Raw genomic sequence first — 19,835 nt, forward strand, 5'->3', positions numbered from 1 at the left:
GTTGCCTCACTACTTCCTGACTGCTTTCCCAATAACCGTCAGTTTCTGTAGGTCTTTAAAAAATATTTGAGCAAATGGCATTACTGATAGTCCACTGATTGTAAACATACTTGCATAAAAAAGGTGGGGCAGGTGTTCTGAAGAGTATCACCACGTAATACTAGCATCCTGTTAATTCACCAAAGTACTTTATAACAAAAAAAGTAATAAACCAACAAGACAGGGTCACTTCTCATTGCTGTTTTCTTTTTTTTTTCTTTTTTCTCATGGGTCAGTGAGGCTTTTTATTTTGAGAACAAAATCACTGGGGATCTTGCCTGTGGCCACCCCGGAGATGACACTGACAGATCACGTGGCTCCAGACACTTGGTGGAAAGTGAGGCGAGGAAAACGAGAAAAACAATGATTTGGGCCAATTACACGACTGCAAGGCTAGAGCTGCCAACAGGGCTCCAGGGAGCTTGGCTTCTGGAGAAGTTCTTTTTTTTTTTTGGGGGGGGGGCAGGGACAGAGTCTCACTCTGTCACCAGACTGGAGTGCAGTGGCGCAATCTCAGCTCACTGCAGCCTGCTTCTGTAGAAGTTCTAAGGAAGCGGTGCGAACTCCACGGCGGTGGGCAAGGGTAGCTAACTAGCAGCAGCCCCTACAAATGTTGGTCGGGGGCCTTGAGCTGCCCGAGCTGACACAAGGGGAGGGGTCTAATTAGCCACCAGGTGACTGAAGGGCTTGCCTGCCCACAGCTTACTTGGCTGGGGGGTTTCTGAAGTTCCTGCCAGCAAACTTAGCCTTGCTGCCCAGCTCCTCTTCAATTCTGAGGAGCTGGTTGTACTTGGCCAAGCGCTCAGATCAGCAAGGGGCACCAGTCTTGAGCTGCCCAGGGCACAGCCCCACCACCAGGTCAGCGATGAAGGTATTTTCAGTCTCCCCAGAACGATGAGGCACCATGACACACCAACCATTGGCCTGGGCCAGCTTGCACACCTGAAGGGACTCAGTCACGGAGTGAATCTGGTTCACTTTGAGCAGGAGGCAGTTGCACTTCTTCTCATTCACGGCCTCGGCTGTCCTCTTTGGGTTGGTCACTGTGAGATCATCCCCCGCTACCTGGATTCCTGCACTGGCCGTGAACTTCTGCCAAGCTCCCCAGTCATCCTAGTCAAAAGGATCTTCAGTAGACACCACTGGGTAGTTTTTGATGAAGGACTTGTACAGGTCAGCCAGATAGTCAGGTGAGATGTACCTGGTGGGGTCGCTGAGAAACTTGAATTCCAGGTCATACTTCCCAGACCTGAAGAACTCAGAGGCTGCTACGTCCATGCCGATGATCACCTTATCAGTGTAGCCAGCTTTCCCAATTGCAGTCTTCAGCAGCTCCAGGCCGTCTTTATTCTCCAGGATGTTGGGAGCAAACGCGCGTCCATCCCCCACACCGGCGGCATCTTTCCCATATTTCTCCTTGATGACATTCTTCAGGTTGTGGTAAACCTCCGCTCCAATGGGCATGGCTTCCCTGAAGTTTGCTGCACCGACTGGGAGGACCATGAACTCCTGCATGGACAGCTTGTTGACAGCATGAAAACTGCCATTGATGACATTGAACACCGGGACTGGCAAGATGACTTTGGAGTTGCCAGACAAGTCAGCGATGTGGTGGTACAGGGGAACCCCCTTCTCAACAGCACTAGCTTTGCAGGTGGTGAAGGACACCCCCAGAATGGCATTCTCACCAAATTTAGATTTATTTTCTGTTCCATCCATCTCTATCATCAGTTTGTCAATCTTCTCTTGTTCTGTAACGTTCAGTTTCTTGCTAACCAGGGCAGGTGCAATAGTTTTATTGATGGGCTCAACAGCCTTTGAGACACCCTTCCCCATATAGCGAGTCTTATCATTGTCCTGGAGCTCTAGGACCTCATAGATACCAGTTGAAGCACCACTGGGCACAGCAGCTCTGAAGAGAACTTCTGAGGTGAAGAGATCAACCTCAACAGTGGGATTCCCATGAAAGTCAAAGATCTCCCTGGCATGGATCTTGAGAATAGACATGGTGAATTTCTAGCCACTGGGTCTCATCGCCTAGGAGAGAAGTGGAGGGTGCTGCAGACACTGAGGTGAGCGTTCCTTGTTGCTGTTTTCTTTGAAACTGTGGGAATGGCACTGATCAGGAGAGATGTTACATATAATGCTGTAGGTATGCCTGGGGCTATCAACAGTCTCAGGACCTATTTAAATCTTTACCGTATTTCAGGGAGAGGATAATTTTATCTTCAACATGGCATGAATCCATTCCGATTGTAGGACTTTGGCCCTTAGAGGATACTAGAAAATATGTTTTCTTAATTCCAGATTTGAATATTAAATTATAACATGTGCAAAAATAAACAGATCCACCACCGAAACAAGCTACCCCTCCACAAAACTGCCAGCTTTGGGGAAAACCAGTGTCCACCGTTCTGCGTCCTTGTCCTAAACTCTTATAAAACAACAGATTCACATTCCTTCTTGAACTGTGGTTGTTTCAACATCTGGAGAGGCCAATGAAGGAAAAAGAAGAGCTCTAGAAGTGCCTGGAGGGGTCTCCACGCTCCCGCTTAGGCCACTCCTCGTCCACCCACCTGCGCAGAACCTTCTCCACGTCGGCCCTGTGGTAGAGCCTGCAGAGCTCCATCAGCTGGCCCACTGTCCTCTGACTGTTCCGGAGCAAGAACTCCAAGGTGGGGCTCTGTGGCCTCTGCTCCAGGAAGCACAATTCATCATAGGACATCCCCCATTTGCTTGCAAAATTTCTCCAATTTTTCACCGTTGGGTGACACGGATCCAGCTTTATCCTGATCACATCTAGTAAGTCCTGATCATTGAGCAAGTCACTTATGGTGGGGGCCCGGAGCAAGCAGGAGGAACAAGTACAGTTTTCTTTGCAGGAGTTGTCCTTGCTGATCTCTGCAGGGAGAAACAATTTAGTCCACAGGTCAACAAGAGGCCTAACATATGCATTCATTTCTTAATCCTTTATTTTCCTGCTGAATTGTCAAAAGCATCATATGGAAGACTATTTCAGAATGCTCATTTCTTTTTTTTTTTTTTGAGATGGAATCTCGCTCTTTCGCCCAGGGTGGAGTGCAGTGGCGCTATCTCAGCTCACTGCAAGCTCCTCCTCCCGGGTTCACGCCATTCTCCTGCCTCAGCCTCCTGAGTAGCTGGGACTATAGGTGCCCGCCACTGGGCCCAGCTAATTTTTGTATTTTTAGTAAAGACGGGGTTTCACCGTGTTAGCCAGGATGGTCTCGATCTCCTGACCTTGTGATCCACCCGCCTTGGCCTCCCAAAGTGCTGGGATTATAGGCGTGAGCCACTGCGCCCGGCCTCAGAATGCTCATTTCTAATAATGTGTTACTTTTTTTTTTTGATACAGGGTGTCACTCTGTTGCCCAGGCTGGAGTGCAGTGGCATGATCTTGGCTCACTGCAACCTCCGCCTTCCAGGCTCAAGCGATCCTCCCACCTCAGCCTCCCGAGTACCTGGGACTACAGGCACGTACCACCAAACCTGGCTAATCTTTTTTTTTTTTTTTTTTGGTAGAGGTGGGGTTTCACTATGTTTCCCAGGCTGGTCTTGAACTCCTAGACTCAAGTGATCTGCCCACCTTGACCTCCCAAAGTGCTGGGATTACAAGCATGAGCCACCGCACCTGGCTGTGTTATTCTTTGTAGCCAAAGATGAATTGCTTTGCTGGAAGGAGTAAGAATTTTTAAAGCCAGTTTCCCTTTCTTTCCAAGACTGGCTATGTCTTACAGTGTGCATTTGTGACACTGCTGGCCAGAATAAGGGCTCCAGCAAACAGAACTCTCTCCGGGGCACAAGGGTCTGCAGTGTCCGTGAATAACCAGCCCACACTTGCATGCAACTCAGCCCTTTGCCCCTTCCAAGTGACCAGTCAGCCCTGACAGTTTAACACCAAACACAGCCTGTCAGCGTGTAAAAAATGCACAGTTCTTTGAAAGGTCTTTTTAAAAAACAACAACAACAACAACACAGACATGAAAACTGGAATATTCACTCCATATGCATATCTGAAAACAAGTGATAGTTGATAGTGCCTGGAATCTTACTTTTTAAATTTATGGCCCCCTCATCAGCCCTCTGCCTTTACCTGTGTTTTCTTCACCCATAGGCTCCCTTTGAAGTGGCGCCAACACCCTGGGGTGTGTGCAGTGGGAGGGAAAGAGGCAGAAAACTCAGCAGGAGGCTTTTCAGCTGAGCTTCAGCATGAAGAGCATGTGCCCACCCCAGAGGAAGGGCCACCCTCCTACTGAATCTTAAAGACTCAACTGTAGCCTCATTTGATTAGCAGGAGGTATGTTTGTAGGAGAATGAAGTTTGTAGGTGAGAGGCGTTGACAAGTCACTTGCAATAAAGTATTAAGTGGTGTCTAAACAACAAGGCAAATTAAGTAGCTTAAATTCTACAAAAACACTGAGTCTCATGAACCCTTTGAATTCAGATTTTAACAGCCAAAGGTCACTCTAGAGACCACTGGCTTGGAAAATTCTGGGGAAGGTTATAATAGCCTTTACTACATATATAACATTGAGTCATGGCCTTCCCAGTTTGGGAAAGTAAAGAATTTGGACCAAGGGAGTAACTCTGGTGATCATAAGGGAGCAAACCAGCAATCTTGAGGCAAGTGGAAATTAAAAGGTAATAAAACAAGAGCCATGAAAATATACTCATACTCTTTGACCTACTAATGTGACTTCTGGGAATCCACCCTAAGGAGATAATCCAAAATATGCATTTACATAAACATTGTTATCACGGTGTTATTTACATTATTAAGTTTCAAAAACAACCAAAATGTCTACAGTTAGGGGACTGGTGAAATAAATGATTGTACTACTTGATGGAATATTATTTAAGTAACTATGAAGACAATATGGCAACCCAGAAAATGTTTGTGATGTTATATATATATATGGCACACTTAAAAGGCACACTGAGATTATATTAGGGATTTTGTTTTGTTTTTTGAGACAGTCCCACTCTGTTACCCTGGCTGGAGTGCAGTGGCACAGTCATAGCTCATTGTAACCTGGAACTCCTGGGCTCAAGCAATTCTCCTGCCTCAGCCTCCCAAGCAGCTGGGACTACAGGTGCACACCATCACACTCAGCCAATTTTTAAATTTTTTTGTGGAGATGGAGGTCTTGCTATGTTGCCCAGACTGGTCTTGAACTCCTGGCCTTAAGCAATCCTCCTGCCTCAGTTTCCCAAAGCACTGGGATTGTGGGCAGAAGCTACTGTGCCCAGCCAGTTTTCTTTTTTGTTTTTTTAAATTAAACTTTGAAAAAGAAAATGCAGGGAATTGAGTAGTCCAGTTTGGTTGAGCACAAGTTATATTGAGGCAGTCATGGAAAATAAAATAGGAAGAGAGCATGGGGAGCATGGAGTGGAAGGCTGGGACTTGGTAACTGCACAGATACAGCAAAAAAAAAGTCTAAGGACTCCAACAAAGCTTAAGTGTTCACAGAGAAGCCCAGGTATTCTTAAAAGGTGAACAGAGAGTTTTTTTTTTTTTTTTTTTTTTTTTTGAGACAGGGTCTTGCTTCGTTGCCCAGGTTGGATGGCAGTGGTGCAATCACAGCTCACTGCCGCCTTAACCTCCCAGGCTCAAGCAATCCTCTCACCTCAGCCTCCCAAGTAGCTGGGACCACAGATATGCACCAGCACACCTGGCTAATCTTTAGATTTTACTTGAGACAGGGTCCCACTGTGTTGCACTGGCTGGTTTCGAACTACTGGGCTCAAGTGATCCTCCTGCCTCAGCCTCCCAAATTGCTGGGATTACAGGTGTGAGCCACCGTGACTGGCCAGGGAGAAGTTTTTTTCCCCAGGGTACTTTTTTTCTTTTTTAATTTCCATAGTTTATTGAGGAACAGGTGGTATTTGGTTACATGAGTAAGTTCATTAGTGGTGATTTATGAGATTTTGGTGCACCCATCACCCAAGCAGTATACACTGCACCCAATTTGTATCTTTTATCCCTCATCCCCTTCCCACATTTTCCCCGAGTCCCCGAAGTCTATCGTATCATTCTTATGCCTTTGCATCCTCATAGCGTAACTCCCACTTATGAGTGAGAACATAGGATGTTTGGTTTTCCATTCCTGAGTTACTTCACTTAGAATAACAGTCTCGCCGGGCACGGTGGCTCAGGCCTGTAATCCCAGCATTTTGGGAGGCCGAGGAGGGTGGATCACGAGGTCAGCAGATCGAGACCATCCTGGCTAACATGGTGAAACCCCGTCTCTACTAAAAATACAAAAAGTTATCTGGGCGTGATGGCGGGTGCCTGTAGTCCCAGAGGCTGAGGCAGGAGAATGGCATCAACCCGGGAGGTGGAGCTTGCAGTGAGCCGAGCTCGAGCCACTGCACTCCAGCCTGGGTGACAGAGCGAGACTCCGTCTCAAAAATAAATAAATAAATAAATAAAATAAAATAATAATGGTCTCCAAGTCCATCCACGTTACTGCGAATGCCATTAATTCATTCCTTTTTATGGCTAAATAGTATTCCATCAGATAGATAGATAGATAGACAGATACGTATATATACTCATATGTACATATATATATATATATATATATATGGATTTTGGATAAACTATTAACAGTTAGGGTTTTCCCCAGTTCTCCTGATTATGAGTGAAGATGTGATGCATACCTTTCACATAAATTGGGGCCGCATCTTTAATCATCTCACCACTAATAGGATAATTAGGTCAAAAGAATGAGCCTTCTAAGGCTACTGGTGCGTGTGCCCTAAATCGCTCTCCAGAAAGAAAGCCTTTACCAGTTTACAGTACGGATTTTTTTTCTTTTCTTTTCTTTCTTTTTTTGAGACAGTCTCATCCTGTTATCCAGGCTGGAGTGCAGTGGCACAATCTCAGCTCACAGCAACCCCCGCCTCTTGGGTTCAAGCAATTCTCCTGCCTCAGCCTCCTGAGTAGTTGGGACTACAGGCACCCACCATCACACCCGTCTAATTTTTATATTTTTAGTAGAGATGGAGTTTCGCCATGTTGGCCAGGCTGGTCTCAAACTCCTGACCTAAGTGATCTGCCCGCCTCGGCCTCCCAATGTGCTGAGATTACAGGTGTGAGCCACCGCGCCCAGTCATTTCACCTTTGTCAGCACCAAGTATTTGTTTTAAAAATCTCTTTTCAAAGATTTTTTTTAAGTGGTAGGTTAAAAAAATCAGGCCTTATCTTTTTCTATCTCCATGCCTTTTCCAGTGTTTCCTTCATGATCAGAACGCCTTCCCTCTCCTTCTCACCGAACTTCCTCTATTGCACTTCTCTTCCTCTAATGAACTTTACCCATCCTAGAAAACCCACCTCAGATTCCCCCTTTCCACGAAGTCTTCCTGGCCCCTGTCTGGAATTCCACCTCACTTGGAACCCCCACATCATTTTGTTTGCATCTCCTGACCCCGCCCTGTAGTGAGAAACACTGTATGGTTTTCTTATTTCCATGTAACACCTTAAAATCCTGAGAACAGATAGGCATTTCTGCTCCTGCCTGAGCCTCCCGAGTAGCTGGGACTACAGGCGCCCGCCACCACACCCAGGTAATTTTTTGTATTTTTAGTAGAGATGGGGTTTCACTGTGTTAGCCAGGATGGTCTCGATTTCCTGACCTCATGATCCGCTCACTTCAGCCTCCCAGAGTACTGAGATTACAGGTGTGAGCCACTGCACCCGGCCATAATCCAGTTCTTATAATAACTAATAATACAGTCGTTTATATCCCTGTAAATCATGTATAATAAATACAATCACAAGCATAGAGAAAAGTTTGGAAGGATCTATAACAAAAATATTAACAATGGTTAATTCTGGGTGATGAGAATGCAGGTGACTAATTTTTTTTTCTTTTTTTTTGCTTATGGATATTTTCCAATTTTCTATAATTATTGTGTTTATTTGGGTACTATATATATTTTTGAGACAGAGTCTTGCTCTATGGCCCAGGCTGGAGTGCAGTGCTGCAATCGTGGCTCACTGCAGCCTCCACTTCATGGGCTCAAGCTATCCTCCTCCCTCAGCCTCCTGAGTAGCTGGCATGCACCTCCATGCCCAACTAATTTTTTAATTTTTTAATTTTTTAAAACTTTTTGTAGGCTGTGCAAGGTGGCTCACACCTGTAATCCCAGTACTTTGGGAGGCTGAGGGGGGCAGATCACTTGAGGTTGGGAGTTTGAGACCAGCCTGACCAACATGGAGAAACCCCATCTCTGCTAAAAATACAAAATTAGCCGGGTGTGGTGGCACATGCCTGTAATCCTAGCTACTTGGGAGGCTGAGGCAGGAGAATTGCCTGAACCCAGGAGGCGGAGGTTGCGGTGAACCGAGATCGTGTCACTGCACTCCAGCCTAGGCAACATGAGCAAAACTCCATCTCAAAAAAAAAAAAATCTGTAGGGACAGGGGTCTCACTATGTTCCCCAGGCTGGTCTCAAACTCCTGGGCTGAAGCAATCCACCTGTCTCGGCCTCCCAAAGTGCTGGGATTACAGGTGTGAGCCACTGTGCCTGGCCTAAAATATACATTTTTTTAATGTCATAGAAAAACAAGGATTTAAGCTGCCAAGTACAGAATTATATGTAATGGTGTCTGAAGGTCCCTTTCTTGTCTTATCTTTGTAAGATTCAGTGTTGGCAATGTTATCGTCAAGAAGAAAAAAACATCAGAAGGTTTCTGTAAACCTCCTTTCTTTCTTTCTTTCTTTCTTTCTTTCTTTCTTTCTTTCTTTCTTTCTTTCTTTCTTTCTTTCTTTCTTTATTTGAGATGGAGTCTCGCTGTTGTCAGCTGGGGCTGGAGTGCAATGGCACGATTTCGTCTCACTGCAACCTCCACCTCCCAGGTTCCAGCGATTCTCCTGCCTCAGCCTCCCGAGTTGCTGAGATACAGGCGCCAGCCAACACACCCGGCTAATTTTTGTATTTTTTAGTAGAGACAGGGTTTCACCATGTTGGCCAGGCTGGTCTCAAACTCTTGACCGCAGGTGATCCACCCACCTTGGCCTCCCAAAGTGCTGGGATTACAGGCATGAGCCACCGCGCCCGGCCCGTAAAGTTTCTTTAAACTGAGTTTATGAAAAGCTCTTATTTCTTTGAACAATCATATTAACCATTATCAGTTTATTTTAAAAAATAATATGCCGAAAGATCTACTAAAGTTTTTTTGTGTATGTGTTTTCTTTCTTTTTTTTGAGACGGAGTCTTGCCCTTGTTGCCCAAGCTGGAGTACAATGGTGCGATCTCCACTCACTGCAACCTCTGCCTCCTGGGTTCAAGCGATTCTCCTACCTTAGCCTCCCGAGTAGCTGAGATTATAGGCGCCTGCCACTACTCTCAGCTAATTTTTTGTATTTATAGTACAGACAGGGTTTCACCATGTTGGCCAGGCTGATCTCAAACTCCTGACCCCGTGATCTGCCCGCCTCAGCCTCCCAAAGCGCTGGGATTACCAGCGTGGACCACAGTGCTCGCCCTGTGTGTGTTTTCAATAACACAAGTGACAAACCATTTCCTTAATTGGAATCTATATGAACTGCTAATATAAGTGAATCTATAGCTGCCTTTTAGAATCACAAACTCTAATTAGCTCTCTGGAGGACTTAACACAGAGCAAACAAGGTTTTTTCCTATCAAATACATTTTGTCCTGCTATACTTTAAATAACTATCATATATATTATACATGAAAGGTTAAACTGGGTAATGCCTTGGGGAGGGGAGAGAAAGACTTCAGACCAAAGAAATCTTTATCAGAAATGGAGAAAAATGGGATTATTTATTTTATTTGTTGGGTTTTTTTTTTTTTTGTCTTGTTTTGTTTTGTTTTTTGAGACGGAGTCTCACTCTTGTTGCCCAGGCTGGAGTGCAATGGGGCGATCTCAGCTCACTGCAACCTCTGCCTCCCAGGTTCAAGCGATTCTCCTGCCTCACCCTCCCAAGTAGCTGGGATTACAGGTGTCTGCCACCACACCTGGCTAATTTTTGTATTTTTAATAGAGACGAGGTTTCACCATGTTAGCCAGGCTGGTCTTGAACGCCCAACCTCAAGTGATCCACCCGCCTCAGCCTCCCAACGTGTTGGGACTACAGGCGTGAGCTATCGCACCCAGCCAAAAAATGAGATTATTATTTGTTGCTTCTCAAATAACAGGCGAACCACAAGCACAGGGCTGCTGTACAGTGGAAATTCAAAAATTATCTGCTAAATGAACAAATGAATGAGAACTGTGCATTGTCCCTGGGAGGCAAGGTAGATTTGTTATTGTTGTTTAATGAATCTTGATACCTAAAGAGGGAACTTCTACTAAAGGAGAAAGAATGTAGCTGATATCTGCTAGCAGTAAACAGATATTGATGGAAAATACTACAGAATTGGTCTTAAAATACAAAAGATGGATTAATTATTGGTTTGGAGAGGAGAGGGTTGTTGAAAAATTAATCATACAAAAAAATTCACTTAGATTCTCTAATAATTGGGGTCCCTATTTGCCATGTTTTGACGCTTGACCTGTATATTTTCTACTGGTGCAAAGCAATAATGAAACACACCACGTCAAGTTATTTATGATGACTTCCTATTTTAAAGGCCAAAGCCCTGAAGATTTATTCTTGATCAGTCTAGTTTGAGCAGTGGCTCAAACGAAGAAAGCATTTGTCAGGTGAAGAAGGGCCAGGTTTCTTATCATCACAGTAACTGTCATGATGAAGTGACAATTAACACAGTAATTATCACTATCAAAATTCTTGTGCCTAATGTATGGTAGCCCTGCCCTGAGTCCTTGACAAGCATAATCCCAAATCATCCTGATTCTGGGTCTGTATTGGATGGTGCTCTTCGAATCCCAGTGCTCCAACTTCCTCAAGGCTTGACGTCTCAGGGCATTGAACCTCTAGGAATGTCAGACTCCTCATCTATAAAATGGAGATGGCAGTGTTCCTGTATTGCTTGGACTAAATGAGATGAAGGACAAGATGCCATTTTTGCCAAGTCTTATGCCAATGTTCTTTAAAGATGTTAGGTTTTGATTAGTCAGGTGTGGTGGTGCATGCCTATAGTCCCAGCTACTCAGAAGGCTGAAGGGGAGGCTCGATTAGCCCAGGAGATTGAGGCTGCAGTGAGCCATGATGGTGCCACTGCACTCCAAGATGTTAGGTTTTAGATTTACTTATTTATTTAGAGACAGAGTCTCACTCTGTCACCCAGGCTAGAGTACAGTGGCACAATCACAGCTCACTGCAGCCTCCACCTCCTGGGTTCAAGCAACGCTCCCACCTCAGCCTCCTGAGTAGCTGGGACCGCAGGCGCACGCCACCAGGCCCAGCTAATTTTTTGATTTTTTGGTAGAAATGGCGGGGGGTCTCACTATGTTGCCCAGGCTGGTCTCAAACTCCTGGACTCAAGCAATCCACCTACCTCAGCTTCCCAAATTGTTGGGATTACAGGTGTGAGCCACCACACCTGGCTAGTTTTATTTTTTGAAGGAGGCAAAAGAAAGAGGCCCCAGGCCATCTCCCAGTTCACCTCTTCTGCTGCTCCTCACTACCCACGCCCGTCCTAGAATACTGAGCTCAGTCCAGCCTCAGGGCCTTTGCCCCAGCAACTTCCTGTCCCTGGCATCCTCCTGTCTTAGATCTCCATGGGCCGGGTCCTTTGCATTGTTTGGGTCTCACTACCCCTTCCGAGCTAAAGTGGCACCCTCCCCTACCAGGCTTAACCCCATTAACCTGGCTTATCTTCCTCAAGGCACCTACCACCACGTAAAGTGACTTACTGATTTTGTGTTTATTATCTGTCTCTCCCAGCTAGAATAAGCTCTAAGAGGAAAAGGACTTTGGATGTCTGGTGTCACTGCGGCACACCAGGCACACAGCAGGTGCTCAATAAGTATCTGATGAATACATCAAATGAATGAGTGTGACATAGTTCAAGAAGAAAATCAAATGAGAAATTAGGCTTTTTAGCAGCCCAAGAAGAGCTCTCTATCTAGAAATTGTCAAACCAGCTGACGCAAGTTTTTTTGGTGTTAACAAGGCAGCCGCAAGATTGCTATGGAGAGGACACCGTGTACCATGGAAATTAACGGCATGAGCTTTAGAGGCAGCTAACCCCGTGCAGATGTGCGACTTGGACAGGTTACTGAGCTTGCTAAGCCCCCGTCTCACTCTCCAAACAGGGATAATGACACCTCTCTCACAAGGTGGTTGTGAGGATTAAATGAGGTAATCATTTAAAGCTCCCATCCTAGCACACGGTAAGAAGCATGCAACAATGAATAGAATAGCTGTGGGGAAGCATTAATAACCAACAGCCTTTTTCAGGAGAATCGCTTGAGCCCAGGAGGCAGAGGTTGCAGTGAGCTGAGATTGCGCCACTGCACTCCAGCCTGGGTGACAGAGCAAGACCTCATCTCAAAAACAAACAAACAAACAAACAAACAGTCTTTTAAAAAGCAGTGGTTCTCAACCTTGGCCATAGGATGGATGCCCCCACCCCCAACCCCACCAAACCTCCAGGGAAATTTACAAAACCCTGATGTGTGGTCCCACCCTTGGAGATCCCGATTAATTAGTCTGGGACGCGGGGAGGACGTGGGAATTTTTAAAAGCTCCCCTGGGACTTCTAATGTGCAGCCAGGACTGAAAACCTCCGCCTGCCTTGAAGACATCTCCAGATTAAGTATTTAGTCGGGAGCGCCTGCCAAAATTAGATTTTGGAATTACACCCACTTCTCTTTGAGAGATGCCATGTCTGTTGATGATTAAGAGTTCTCAGATACACAGGGCTTCTCCACGCTCACAACCTGATGAGTGGGTTTTCCATGGGGCATTTCTTCCCCCACCTCCCTCCTCTCCATCGTTTCTCACTCAAATATTTTAAAATTATACTGTAAAGAAGAGTTCAGGAATCAAGCACGCTCATTAATGTCATTTAAAACAATTGTAAAAAAAAATAGTGAATGTCTGGTAGTCTCTGTACCTAACTTGTAAGTTCATGGCTGGCGGGTTATAAAATATGGGTCAATTAACATTTAATTGTGAATTGCAACAAGCTTCACAATTCACAAACGTCATGATTAGTTAGGCGTAGAAACGGCTCCAGTCAGGATGTTGGCAGCGGATCACAGACTGACTTAATGTACCTCCCTGCAGGGAAGGTGCCCTTTTATCTAGCACGCTCTGGCTTTTGGAGAGTGATTGCCACGGGAGTGTTTCCCTCCACTGCTGCAAGAGGACTGTTAGCTCTCAGATCATTTGTAAGGATGCTCCCCGGGATAACCAGGTCTTGAGTTAGTTCAAAACCATTAGAGAGTAAACATTTTATATTGTGAGCTTCAGAGATAGCTAAGTATTATGGTTCTGAAATAAAATAACTCTATCCCAGGTGGTTATACATGATCAGATTTGGAGGCTGTAAAATACCAACAAGTGTTGAAGTAGAGTCACATCCTTCTGCAGTAACGGTTATTAAGGGGGTATAATCATGCTTTTTTTTTTGTCTGTGTGTAGTTTCCAATGTGGTTGGGAAATAAACATATTTAAAATACCAGTTTCTGGCTTTGATAACTCATTGGCATTTGGGACACACACACACACACACACACACACACACACACACACCACATTATTCATCATAAGAGTTATATGTTAGCCGCTTTCGGAAAGTGACGAAGAATTATTTTCATCTACTAAGAAACTGACCCAAGGGCTTTTGGTGGGTGTTTGATCTCTTAACCAAAGGGGAAAAACAACATGATTTCGTTTTCTCTAAAGCATCCTTTTAAGGAGACATTAAGTTGGCAGCAGCACGGGGAAGTCTAACTGACAGGTTGGGTGGATCCAGGCAAGTAAATCATGTTGGGCCTAAATTTTGTCATAGAATAAAACTGGAGTAGAGAAAGCATGTGAAAAAAACAAGCAAACTCTCACATACAAAAGGACCCAGGTTGGGCTGGGTGCGGTGGCTGAGACCTGTAATGCCAGTGCTTTGGGAGGCCAAGGCAGGTGAATCACTTGAGTTCAGGAGTTTGAGACCAGCCTGGCCAACATGGGGAAACCCCGTCTTTACTAAAAACACAAAAATTAACCGGGTGTGGTGGTGTGCATCTGTAGTCCCAGCACTTTGGGAGGCTGAGGTGGGTGGATCGTCTGAGGTGAGGAGTTCAAGACCAACCTGGCCAACATGGCGAAACCTATCTCTACTAAAAATACAAAAATTAGCTGGGTGTGGTGGTGGGCACCTGTAATCCCAGCTACTCAGGAGGCTGAGGCAGGAGAACTGCTTGAACCCAGGAGGCAGAGATTGCAGTGAGCCGAGATCTTGCCATTGCACTCCAGCCTGGGCAACAAGAGTGAAACTCCGTCTCAAAAAAAAAAAAAAAAAAAAAGACTCAGGTTAAAATTCAGCATAGAATTTTATGTGAATTTGAATCATGTAGTTTTGAAATGATGTGACACAGACATATTAACCATGTCACTTCATGGACCTAATTTGAAAAACTATGAAATCCTATTTTACATTCATTTCTATGGGGTAGATTAGGCAAGTGCTGAATCATGCTAGGTCACCAGAAAGTCATCCTTGAAAAGCTGGCATCAGGTGCAAAAATGTTGTATCACTGCCACTAGAAGGGAGTACCAGAACCAGGGTTTTTCTTCCATTTTTTCTTCAGTTTATAAACATAGAGTGATGCTTCCAGTGAGACCTGTCTCTACGAAACATTTTAAAAATTAGCCAGGTGTGCTGGCACATGCCTGTAGTCCCAGCTACTCGGGAGGCTGAGGCAAGATGAGCACTTAAGCCAGGAGTTCAAGGTTTCATTCAACTATGATTGCACCACTACAGTCCAGCCTGGTGACAGAGGAAACCCTGTCTCCAAAAAAAAAAAAAAAATTTAAAATAGTTATGCTTAGCCGGGCGTGTTGGCAGGCGCCTGTAATCCCAGCTACTCAGGAGGCTGAGGCAGGAGAATCACTTGAACCCGGGAGGTGGAGGTTGCAGTGAGCCGAGATTGTGCCACTGCAATCCAGCCTGGGCAACAGAGTGATATTCCATCTCAAAAAAAGAAAAAAAAAGAAAAGCGATGCTTCAATTTATTGGGTACAATGGAGAAATGAGATCCTCTAATTTGGGTAACTAAAAATATATATGTATACATATACTTATATATATACACACACACACACATATATACGAGTCTTATTCCTTAAATACCCAACATGTTTTCCTTTTGAAAATGTGTTTTAATGTCTCCTTTAACAGGATAAGCCACACATAATTGGTTGTTGCTGTTGTTGTTGTTGTTGTTGTTTTAACCCAGGGCAAGAGTAGGAATGTCTTTTCTTTCCCTGCGCTCTTCCCCAAGGGTTGCTCGCATCTGTACTGAGCGGTTCCGCCCAAGGGGGCTTTGCTTTTCTGGTGAGAGTAGAGTGCAAATTGCATTCTTTCTCTTTCCTTGATTCCAAACTGTCAGCTGTCATCCCTCACTCCTGTGCAGACCCCCAGTGCCGGCTTATTTTCACCTGCTGTAAACTGGATCGCAGACAGCTAGGGCTTTCAAATGAGGAGCATTAAATACAAAGTAGGCTCTGAGTTAAGGCCCGAGGGCTTCATCCATGGAAAGTGGCAGACTTTCGTGAAAGGTATTTCAGCAGCCCAGAGATGGGCTTTTGCGGATGTGAGTGTGGACTTTGCTCTGTTGGACTACACCCTCCGGTAGGACACCCAGCATTCAAAGTCCATGCTACGCAGGGATGGATTCAGCGAGCACCAGAGGCAGCCTGGCGTGGTTGCTGGGAGCTGGCTGGGGCCAGGCCCAGGTTTGAATTCCCTCGTGTTCCTGTGTGATTGAGTGATACCTCAGTCACTGCATCTATAAGGCGAAGAAAATAACAGGACCTATGCACAGGGCTGTCATGAGCATCTCACAAGTAAAGTGTTTAGAAGAGTGCCTGGTACTCACTCTGTGCCAAATTAGTGTTTGTGAATAAAACAAATTTTCCTTAAGTGGCTGCACTCATTCGAAGACGGACTATGTGGCTCTGCTTTCGCCAGTTGTGCATTCAAGAGCAATGGCATTAAGTCATGCCTCTCATCTATTTGTTTATGGAAAACGAAACAAAACAAAACACCTGGGTGTTCCTGTGTGCCAAGTACCATGTGATGTGCTAAAGATATCGACTTGGACAGATCTCAGGGGCGGGCTCAGGGGTGGGGTCCCAATACGCCATCACATTACCTGCTTTGGTGAGAAAGTTTATTCTCTTTAAAACTCTGGCTGGACGCGGTGGCTCACGCCTGTAATCCCAGCACTTTAGGAGGCTGAGGCAGGTGGATCACCTGAGGTCAGGGGTTTGAGACCAGCTTGACCAACCATGGCGAAACCCCGTCTACTAAAAATATAAAATTACCCGGGCATGGCGGCGCATGCCTGTAATCCCAGCTACTTCGAAGGCTGAGGCTGGAGAATTGCTTGAACCCAGGAGGTGGAGGTTGCAGTGGGCTGAGATCATGCCATTGTACTCCAGCCTGGGCAACAAGAGTGAAACTCTGTCTAAAAAAAACAAACAAAAAAAAAAAAACAAAAAAAAAACACACTCTGGTGGTTCATTCTGACACAAGTAAAAAATGTTTGAAGATGACCAGAAGCCTGATTAAAATTAACCTACTAATTAATAATGACTATCATTCAGAAGAGTCCTTGAAGGGTTTATAAATATTTCTAAACAATTTCTGTATTCATTTTTATTTTAGCTAACGTGCCACATTAGTGTGTGGGGTGTTAGTCTTTAAAGAGTTTAAACACAGATTTTTAAAATTAGAAAATAAATATGTGCTTGTCATACCAAATCTGAAAATTCAGATGAGCATATGGAAAAAATTAATATTCCCATTACCAGGCTAACCACAGTTAACCTTTTAGAAGTTTCCTTGGTTATTTCACCATGCAGCAAGGTGTACTTACCAGCATGTGATCATTTGTTATATATACATTTGTATGCACAGGTTAAATGCGGAGGGCACTTCTGATACCAGCTCATGTTAGAAATTTTAGAAATATAGGATAGTGGAAAGAAAATAAAAACTCACCAGGCGTGGTGGCTCATGCCTGTAATCCCAGCACTTTGGGTGGCTGAGGTGGGAGGAGGCTTGAGCTCAGGGGTTCGAGAAAAGCTTGGGCAACATAGTGAGACACCTGTAATTCCAGCACTTTAGGAGGCCAAGGCAGTTGGATCACCTGAGGTCAGGAGTTTGAGACCAGCGCGGCCGACATGGTGAAACCCCGTCTCTACTAAAAATACAAAAATTAGCCGGGTGTGGTGGCGCACCATTGCACTCCAGCCTAGGCGACAAGAGTGCGAAACTCCGTCTCAAAAAAAAAAAAAAAAATCTATGGAATGAAAAAAAATCACCCAGAACTGCAGCTTCCAGAGAGAACTGCTGCTCACATGTTGGTATTGGTGTATTTTCTAATATCGTGTTTCTAAGGGGAAAAAGTTGAGTACGCACTGCATGTTCTGGTTTTTCAGCTTGGTTACCTGGGCTGATGATAGCTGCCCCTGAGGGCTCTACGGGTTCCCCACCCTGCTTAAGAAAGAAAGAAACAAAACTCTGGTGACTTCAGTCAGTCAATGTATGCTTTACAAGATGTAGAAAATGTTGGTGAGGTATGTTTTATTATTATTCTTATTTTGCTAGCATTTTTTTGAGACAGAGTTTTGCTCTGTCACCTAGGCTGGAATGCAGTGGTGCAATCTCAGCTCATTGCAATCTTTGCCTCCCGGGTTCAAGCAATTCTCTGCCTCAGCCTCCCGAGTAGCTTGGATTATAGGTGCCCATCACCACGCCTGGCTAATTTTTATATTTTTAGTAGAGATGGAGTTTTGCCATGTTGGCCATGCTGGTCTTGAACTCCTGGCCTCAAGTGATCTGCCCACCTTGGCCTCCCAAAGTCCTGGGATTACAGGTGTGAGCCACCACACCTGGCCATTTGCTAGCTTATTTTAATGCTTACTCCCTCACTCCCTATCCCTTCTGATTAATTAATGAGAAATTTAAACATTGCAAACATGTCTGTCTTATGATTAAAAAAGGGGAGGGGGGAGAAATCAACTTTAATGTTTCTTTGCTTAAACACACTAAAAGCAGAAAAGGAACGGGACTAACGCCTGACCTAATGTCACGAGGGCTCCTTTGGCTACCTAAGTGGCCAAGACACACAGACAGAGATGACCCAGCTGGCTTCTGGTCCCTTCCACCAAGCAACAAACAGCATGTTCTCCGCCAGTGCTATGGCTCTTAGAACTCAGAGGGAAGGAGAATCCGCTCAGTCCCGACTGGCCTGATCCTAAACCTGCCCCATTCAGAACCCTGCCGTGCCCCTCACACGCAAAGGAAGGTTAGTGCAGAGAAAATACTCTTTGAAGGCTTTTGTGAAGTCTTGTAAGATACGGCTTTCCCTGCAGTTCGCCGCAGGTAGAAAGTTGCTCTATTCTGCAGTACAGATTTTAAAGTTGATGATAAACATAGTCTCAAATTATTTATTTAATTTAATTTAATTTTTTGAGATGGAGTTTCGCTCTGTTGCCCAGGCTGGAGTGCAGTGGTGTGATCTTGGCTCACTGCAACCTCCGCCTCCCGGGTTCAAGCGATTCTCCTGCCTCAGCCTCCGAGTAGCTGGGATTACAGGCGCCCACCACAACCAGCTAATTTTTGTATTTTTGGTAGAGATGGGGTTTTACCATGTTGGCCAGGCTGGTCTTGAACTCCTGACCTCAGGATCTGCCCTTCTCGGCCTCCCAAAGTGCTGGAATTACAGGCATGAGTCACCGACCCCAGCCTCAAATTATCTTTAATTCAGCCACACTAGCTATTAGCCCAGATAGCTTTAGAATCAATCATTTACCTGGAAGGGGATCTCCAGTGCTATCTGGAAAGCCATTTTCTTCTCCCTAAAAACCAAAAAGCAACCTTCATTAAAACCATATCCAAATGTGAATGGAGATATTATCAATCTTCCAACTTATTTAAATTTCCACCAAAACCCTGGGGGCTGGGGTGGGTGGAGGGACTGGATCTTGAGAATGGCATTTTAATGGGAGGTGCATCTCCCTCTAGAATATGAGCACCTTGCCCACAGGGGCTTTTGTTTATTTGCTCCCTGTGCTGTCCCAGTGCCCAGAACAGTGCTTGATACACAGCAGACACTCAAATTTGCTAAATGCACTAGTGTCCCTATTTTTAAAAATTATCAGCTGGGCACCATAGTTCATGCCTGCAGCCCCAGCTACTTGGGTGGCTGAGATGGGAGGATTGCTTGAACCCAGAAGTTGGAGGCTGCAGTGAGCTATGATTGAGCCACTGTACTTCAGCCTGAAAGACAGAGCAAGATCTCAAAGAAAAAAAAAAAGGGTATCAATGCATGCAACAATGTGCTATTTCCATTTTACATTATGGGTTATCTTCCTTATTTTATTTCTTATCTGCTTTTTGTCTGTCAGGGCTTGTTGTCTGTCAATCCAGGTTACAATTCTTTCCCTTTTCTATTTATTTCAGTTTATATCGCAAAGCAGCTAAAACCAACTACGAAAAAGTGGCGTCCAAATCTCTTGAGAGGCAATCATGTTTCTGCCCTTCTGACTAGGGCTCCATTTTTACAATCAGGACCATGCTACAGGATGTGAGGGATTTTTTCTGATCTTGGACAGGTGTGTGTGTGTGTGTGTGTGTGTGCTTCCCATGAAGTCAGCAGAGGAGACCAG

At 45.0% G+C, this 19,835-nt stretch overlaps 1 protein-coding gene and 1 pseudogene across 2 annotated transcripts in view; both read right to left on the bottom strand.

Moving 5' to 3' along the window:
- Positions 1 to 268: 268 nt before the first annotated feature.
- The window catches only part of EDARADD (EDAR associated via death domain), a 91,958-nt gene continuing 72,391 nt past the window's right edge, over positions 269 to 19,835 (bottom strand). Inside the window, exons 5-6 of one of the 2 annotated variants that reach the window (XM_054452342.2) lie at positions 18,980 to 19,025; positions 269 to 2,940 (exon numbers count right to left, since the gene is read on the bottom strand). In XM_054452342.2, coding sequence (XP_054308317.1) covers positions 2,558 to 2,940; positions 18,980 to 19,025 — 429 coding nt within the window. In that variant the 3' untranslated portion in view covers positions 269 to 2,557. The remainder of the gene's footprint in view (positions 2,941 to 18,979; positions 19,026 to 19,835) is intronic. The other variant, XM_054452338.2, reaches the window with a different exon arrangement.
- On the bottom strand, positions 742 to 2,046 carry LOC129014687 (alpha-enolase-like; annotated as a pseudogene).

Source organism: Pongo pygmaeus, chromosome 1 (assembly GCF_028885625.2).
Source record: "Pongo pygmaeus isolate AG05252 chromosome 1, NHGRI_mPonPyg2-v2.0_pri, whole genome shotgun sequence".
Taxonomy (NCBI): Eukaryota; Metazoa; Chordata; class Mammalia; order Primates; family Hominidae; genus Pongo; species Pongo pygmaeus.